The 6955-nt window shown below is 41.5% G+C and overlaps 1 protein-coding gene across 3 annotated transcripts in view; it reads right to left on the bottom strand.

The window, feature by feature from the left end:
- Positions 1-6955, bottom strand: part of LOC109521336 (xenotropic and polytropic retrovirus receptor 1 homolog) — a 71841-nt gene that overhangs the window by 27957 nt on the left and 36929 nt on the right. For all 3 annotated transcript variants that reach the window (XM_019879153.1, XM_019879154.1, XM_019879155.1), the window contains exons 7-8: positions 2366-2447; positions 1590-1679 (exon numbers count right to left, since the gene is read on the bottom strand). In XM_019879153.1, the coding sequence (XP_019734712.1) occupies positions 1590-1679; positions 2366-2447 (172 nt within the window). The remainder of the gene's footprint in view (positions 1-1589; positions 1680-2365; positions 2448-6955) is intronic.

Genomic DNA, 6955 nt, shown 5'->3' with positions numbered 1-6955 from the left:
TAAAGGAGCTGTTGTGTGATAAAATATTTTTTTCACTGTTGTTGATGGACAGTAATATTGTGTGAGAGATTGTGTGTGAATAACTGCTCCAAGTGAAAAATGTTCAGGTAAAATTGACAATCGAAATTGTTTTAGTAAATATTTGCATTTTGCACATAGAAAACTGATTCATGATTGCACGTTGATGAGAGCATTAAAATGGGGAAAAATAGGACAAAAAAATATAAAAGGAAATTCAGAAACGATCAAAAATGCGTGAGTAATCACGATTAATTTTTAGTGAATTTGAGTTAATTATGACAGTTGCATTTTTAATTACTGTATTTTCACGACTATAAGGCGCCATTTTAAGTCTTAAATTTTCTCCAAAATGGACAGGAAGCCTTATAATGCGGAGCGTCTAGTGTAGACTGTCCCCTGCTCGCTGTTTCTCATTTATGAAAATAAGCAAGTTTCTCCACTTCCTCTCTGTGTGGCCTTTGTTTGCTAAGCACACGAGATCCTACAGCGACATCAGTGACTTTAAGATGGTCTTTCCTTTTCAGGATGCTGCTGATCATCGATTTCAGCATGCCGAACTCCTTAGCCAACACAGACACACGCACACCTGATTCATATTTCGCTATCAAATCTTTCTTAAATTCAATAGTTTTGCGCACTATTTTCCTTTTTCACCAGCTTTACTACTTCCACTTGCTTTCTTTGGTGCCATGCAGAAAAAACAGTCCAATTTGCGCAGATCTCAACAAACACGTCTGTTTTTTTAATTTTTATTGAACATATCTGCTCACAATGGAGGCGTCACTTCTTCGTCTACCCGAGGAAGCATCACTTCCTCGTGTTAGGAAGTCCAGAGGAGTCGAGTGGCGCATTGAAGTGCACTCAGTTTGGTCGAGAACCGGAAAACGAGGGGAGTTGAGTGACGTATTCAGGTTTGCTTAGTTTGGTCGAGAACCGGAAAACGAGGGGAGTCGAGTGACGTATTCAGGTTTGCTTAGTTTGGTCGAGAACCGATTTTTGGTCGAAATCCGAGGCATAAAAAACTCGAAATTTTTGGTCGAAAACCGATTTGGTCGACAACAGAGATGTTTGAAAACCGAGGTTTGCTGTACAATTAAAAAAATCCAGTCACTACTATCATGCTCGCTCACTGTGATGCAAACATAATCACTGTGGCAACACCTGAGGAAACGTGTTCTAACTCCTAACATGGAAAATCTCACTGGCTACGGTGTCAACTTTCCACCAAAAGAAGGTGCTAATTGACTGTGACCTGGAAATGACTGCAAGGTTGGCATCCAATGGTGCCGGCAATGCCTTGGCGCAAAAATTTTCCGTCAACCATTTTTTGTGGTCGACTTGGTCCACTTTTTGTCCCAACCTTTACCTGTACACATAATGAAATTATATTAAACTAAATCCCACTAAAACTCTATCAGTGTTTTAACTATGTTCTAGTTCAGGGGTACAGTACAGGCTGTTGATAAACAGCAAGACTCTGTGTGTGTGTGTGTGTGTGTGTGTGTGTGTGTGTGTGTGTGTGAGTGTGTGTGTGTGTGTTTGTGCGCGCGCGCATTTGTTGTGATTACCTAAGAGGAAGAGGAATTCTATTAACAGGAAGCCTCCTCTGTAGATTCTGATCATTGGCCAAACGTCAGCGATGGGAAACATGACAGCTCCTGAAAAAAGGGGTATGGATTTAAAGGTATACACCAAAAAAAAAAAAAAAAAAATCTATTTCTTTCGAGTCTTACCGAATTCTAAATCTTAAGTAAAATTGCAGTGTGACAACATTTGCCAAAAATGTTTGTCAAAATGCTCATTGAAATGGCCACATTAATGTGTAACACATCAATTACAGTAAAAGTACAAACAATTTTGAAGATCAGGTGATGGGTTCAAATGGAGAAAAAAATGTGTCTATCTTTGCAATCAAACAAAAAAATTGACCTGAAAAAAAATACTTTGCAAACAAAAATTATGGATTTCTAATTAAAAAAAATTTGCAAAGAAGACCAATATTTTCAAAACTTAAATAATTGTGTCATCATAAAACTATACAACTTGGTTTTTTAAAATTTGGTTCCAGATTCTGAAATTTTGGTTGCAAGTTTTGAAGTTTAGTTTGCAACTCCTGACTTGTGGTTAAGATTCAACTTCGGTCTTGTGGGCAGTCCCTGTGCTGAATTGGTGTTAGCTTTTTCATTGGTCAGCCTGTGCATAGCCAGAATTCAGTATGCTTTATAACTGGTCAAAAACCAAAAGGGTGTAAAACGAGTCAAGGATTGTATGCTCAAACCTTCTTGAGACACTGCAATACACTGCAACAAATATAATAGGATCAAAGTGTGTGTGTGTGTCATACCTGTAATGATGACAGTGACCAGTAAGACGAGGAAAACTCCACAGTAAAGGCCAACTCTAAAGGTGGTCCAAGCAGGAGCTGGCTGTAAGAAGAAAGAAAGAGTATGAAGAAAACAAAAAACATAAAAACACAAACAGAGGAAGGAATTATTGACATAAATTATAAAGTTAGTACTCCATCTTAATGTATTTGGACCATAGAAAGTACCATGGAACTTATTACAGTGATTCCTCGCGATATCACGCTTCATTTATTGTGGCTTCAGTACATCGCGGTTTATGTTCCCGGTGCGACCAATGACAGCATGAGTGCATTTATCCCATGAGCTGATTGGCTAAGCATCTTCCCTTGTGTCTTGTCACGCTGTTGACTCTCTGATCGGTGTTTCATCACGCTGTTGACTCTCTCGTTTGCCTGCCTCTCTTTGGCATACTCTCTTCTGTTGCATTTGCTACGAGCGCGGCGGGTAAGGGGGTGGAGGGAGTGGGGGTGATTGGGCTAGTCCAAAAAAAGCATCTCTTTGGCTCCTCCTTATCAATACCGATTAATTGTCTTATTATAAACACATCGGCTGTGCGGGGATAGCTGGCCAGGAGCTAGCTGGAGGCTAACCGCGGCTACACCGTCAGAGCGCCACTAACACAAGTCTCTTTGTCTCTCTCAGAAGGCAATGCTGATGAATGTTAATTACTGTATAAGGTTTTATAATTAAAGATTGAAGTAAATATATGTACTGCTGTAGTCTTTGTCTCAAGTATGTAAAGAATAATTACTGTTTACTAGCGCTGTCAGTTTAGAGCGTTATTATCGGCATTACCGTATTTTCACGACTATAGGGCGCCATTAAAAGTCTTAAATTTTCTCCAAAATGGACAGGACGCCTTATAATGCGGTGCATGTTGTGTATGTGCCGAGTTCCAAAACCTGACTGAGAGCACTTCTGGCCGACACGCTGTTTATATAGAGAAAAGGTGGACGTGAGTGACAACAGGCATGCGGAAGTCCGCCAATGAGTGAAGGGTGGGCGTGTGAGAGGACGCTAAAGGCACGTCCCTAGCAGGCACCAGTCGCCAACGAGTGAAGGGTGGGCGTGTAAGAGGATGCTAAAGGCACGCCCCTAGCAGGTACCAGTCGCCAATGAGTGAAGGGTAGGCGTGTAAGAGTACGCTAAAGGCACGCCCCTAGCAGGTACCAGTCGCGTGAGTACATTGTAAAATGGCTAAATAAAGTACAACCGAACTCAGTTTTGCTTCCGTTGCCTCTTTAAAAACGTGTTTTTAGCGTGTGTCCGTATGTCTTAGCTGCTACCGTATGCTTTAAGCTAACGTGTTTTTAGCCTGCGTGCATACATGACGTATGTTTAAGCTGGCGTATGTTTTACCATGCCTGGCTATGCCCAGTAATACAGTGCGTTTTGTGTATGTGTCAAATACAGAAATGGCACCCGTATCTGAGACTGCGCCCAACAATACGGTGCGCCGAATGGTCGTGAAAATACGGTAATTTAAATCAGTGCGTCAAACATACGGCCCGCGGGCCGGAACCGGGTCGCCAGGAGGTTCGGTCTGGCCCGCAGGATAATTATGGAAGTGAAAAAATGCATAAAAGACACGGGATGAGTATTTTTAAGATGTAATTTATGATTTATCCGCTAGGGGGCACACTGTTTTGATCAGAGTCGAAGACAACAGCAGTCTCAGCCTGTCAGTGAGACAGACCTAATACAGCAGACGGTATCAATGCGCCACCTATTGCTTGTTTGGACGTTGTTTCTACGCTAGTCTCTACCCCTCCCCGACACCCTCATTAGCCAAAATGTCATTATCCAAACGGAGAAAAATAGATATGGTGTGTCGAATTATAAATGAAAAATGGACCACGTCATATTTATATAGAAATATATAGAAATGCACGGAAAACCTTTGTGCTTGGTGTGTTGGCAACAAGTTTCGGTTTTGAAGGAAAATAATATTCGATGTCACAACGAGACTCTTTACGGCGAGACCCTTTACGAAAAATATGACGGCTTGCGAGGACAACTGAAAAGCGAAAAAATCAACGAATTGCAGGCAGGTCTGAAGAAACAGCGGTCAACTTTCTTACATAGCCGACAAGTCAGTGAAGCAGCGGTAAAAGCCAGCTACCTAATTGCTAGCGAAATAGCATGCGCATCAAAGCCGTATTCCGATGGTGAATTTGTGAAACGATGCATGATGAAGGCGGCTGAATTAGTCTGTCCCGAGAAGCGACACACTTTTGCCAATATTAGCCTGACGAGGAATACAATCGCAGAGAGGATTTCAGACCTATCAACAGATTTAGACAACCAATTGAAGCAAAAAGTCAAGTCATTTATTGCGTTTTCTGTTGCAAGTGACGAGAACACTGATGTTACAGACGTAGCACGACTGGCTTTATTTATTCGTGGACTTGATCAGACATTGACTGTTACTGAAGAGTTTCTTGAGTTGGTGCCAATGATGGACACCACAACAGCTGACGACATTTTTAGCTCTGTTGTTGCTGCACTGGACAGAGTTGGAGCGGACTGGTCCCATGCGATCAGCCTGACGACAGACGGTGCACCATCGATGATAGGAAAGAAAGCCGGTGTCGCGACAAAGTTCAGAGAGAAAGTACAAGCCCTTAATGGAGGAGATCGTTTCTGGACATTTCACTGTATATTGCATCAAGAGGCATTGTGTTGCAGGTCCTTGAAAATGGACCACGTCATGGAGGTTGTTCGCACTGTAAATTTCCTCGGATCCAGAGGACTTAACCATCGTCAGTTTGACAAACTTCTCAGTGACAACAACATTACCCACAGCCTGCCATACCACACTGAAGTGAGATGGTTGAGCAGAGGCGCTGTGCTGAGGCATATCTTTGATCTACGAGAGGAAATCGGACACTTCATGAAGAAAAAAGGAAAACCGGTGTTGGAATTACAATCTCAGGAATGGATACAGGACCTTGCATTTTTGGTGGATATTACTGAACACTTGAACAATCTGAACAAAATGTTGCAAGGGCGCAAAAAAGTTGTCACACAGTTTTCTGACAACATACATGCATTTAAGTTAAAGCTGACTTTGTGGAAGACGCAACTGGCAATTGGCAACCCTGCTCATTTCTTCTGAGAGATGCGTGTGTGAACAGACATGATGTGGACGTGAAAAGGTACAAAGACAAGATTGCAGGATTATTGTGGGAGTTTGAGAAACGTTTTCAGGTATTTGGTGAACTTGAGGTACACTTTTCAGTTTTTCGCTCACCTTTCACAGTTAAAGCTTCCGATCTGCCAGTTGAAATACAGCTAGAAATAATTGATTTGCAATGTGATGCAGATTTTAAGGGAAAATTTGCCTCCGTAAGTTTGGACAAATTTTATCAGTATCTACTACCAGGGTACCCAAATTAACAGCCCTGGCTGCTAAAGTTTTGTGCATGTTTGGGACAACCTACCTTTGTGAACAAATTTTCTCAGTAATGAATATCAATAAAACAAAAATGTGTTCAAGGCTCACAAACACGCACGTAAATGACATTCTGAAAGTGACAGCTAGTCAGGAAATGTCACCTGATATCGATGCACTTGTATAGGCCAAAAGATGCCAAGTATTAGGAGCAAAAACAAGTCCAGACTAGATTTAACGCCTTTAAAATGCAGCCTTAGATACTGTTTGCATTGAAAAAATACAGCTTGGTGAAGATGAATCTTACTGTGGTGAAAAATGTGCAATTCAATGCTGGTCAGCAACTTTACTACAAAAAAAGTGTGGTGGAATTCTACTGTTCATGCAACTCCACGAATTTTCACTCTGTATTGTATGTGTATGTGTGTTTCATATATGAAGTTGACACATTAAGAAAATGTATAACACGACAAAGAACAAATTTGCTGAAGCCATAGCTAAATGTATGGCTACTGCATGAAAGCCTGTCAACATTGTCCACAGCTAGACACAAGCTGAAATCATTCGCATTGCATCTAACAACTCCACTACGGATTGCCAGCGAGAGCCTCTATTACAAGCTATGTACAGAAATTGTACGTAGCGGAGAAGGCTAAGGTACACCTAGCAGAAATGAGTTTGACACCCCTGATTTAAATCAATTTTAACATGATTTTTTTATCGCGAGATTAATGCAGCAACATGCCACAGCGGATGTTACGTTGCTCTATAAATAAACCGGAAACAAAACAACAAGCGCGCTGCACAGGTCCATGCCCATGTCTGTTTTGCCAGCCATGGCAGCGTGAGACACCGAAAACGGATACTTAAAGGGTTTATGAATGGAAAGTTTACTTTTAAAAAGTTGCCAGATTGCTCCACTGACAAGACCAAGGTTACCTGTATGTTTTGCAGTCGTAAACTGAGCTATCATCATTGCACGTCGAGTCTGAAATACCACTTAATGGCCAAGCACACATCTGATGTGAGTACTCCGCCCCCTCGTCTCAGACAGACAGCTAAGGATAATGTCAAAGCCAAGAAAATGGATAACACGACCAAGAACAAATTTGCTGAAGCCATAGCTAAATGTATGGCTAATGCATGAAAACCCGTCAAAACTGTCCACACCTAG

Source organism: Hippocampus comes, unplaced genomic scaffold (genome assembly GCF_001891065.2).
Source record: "Hippocampus comes isolate QL1 unplaced genomic scaffold, H_comes_QL1_v1.1 scaffold85, whole genome shotgun sequence".
Classification (NCBI taxonomy): Eukaryota; Metazoa; Chordata; class Actinopteri; order Syngnathiformes; family Syngnathidae; genus Hippocampus; species Hippocampus comes.
This window is presented reverse-complemented; position numbering and strand designations above follow the sequence as displayed.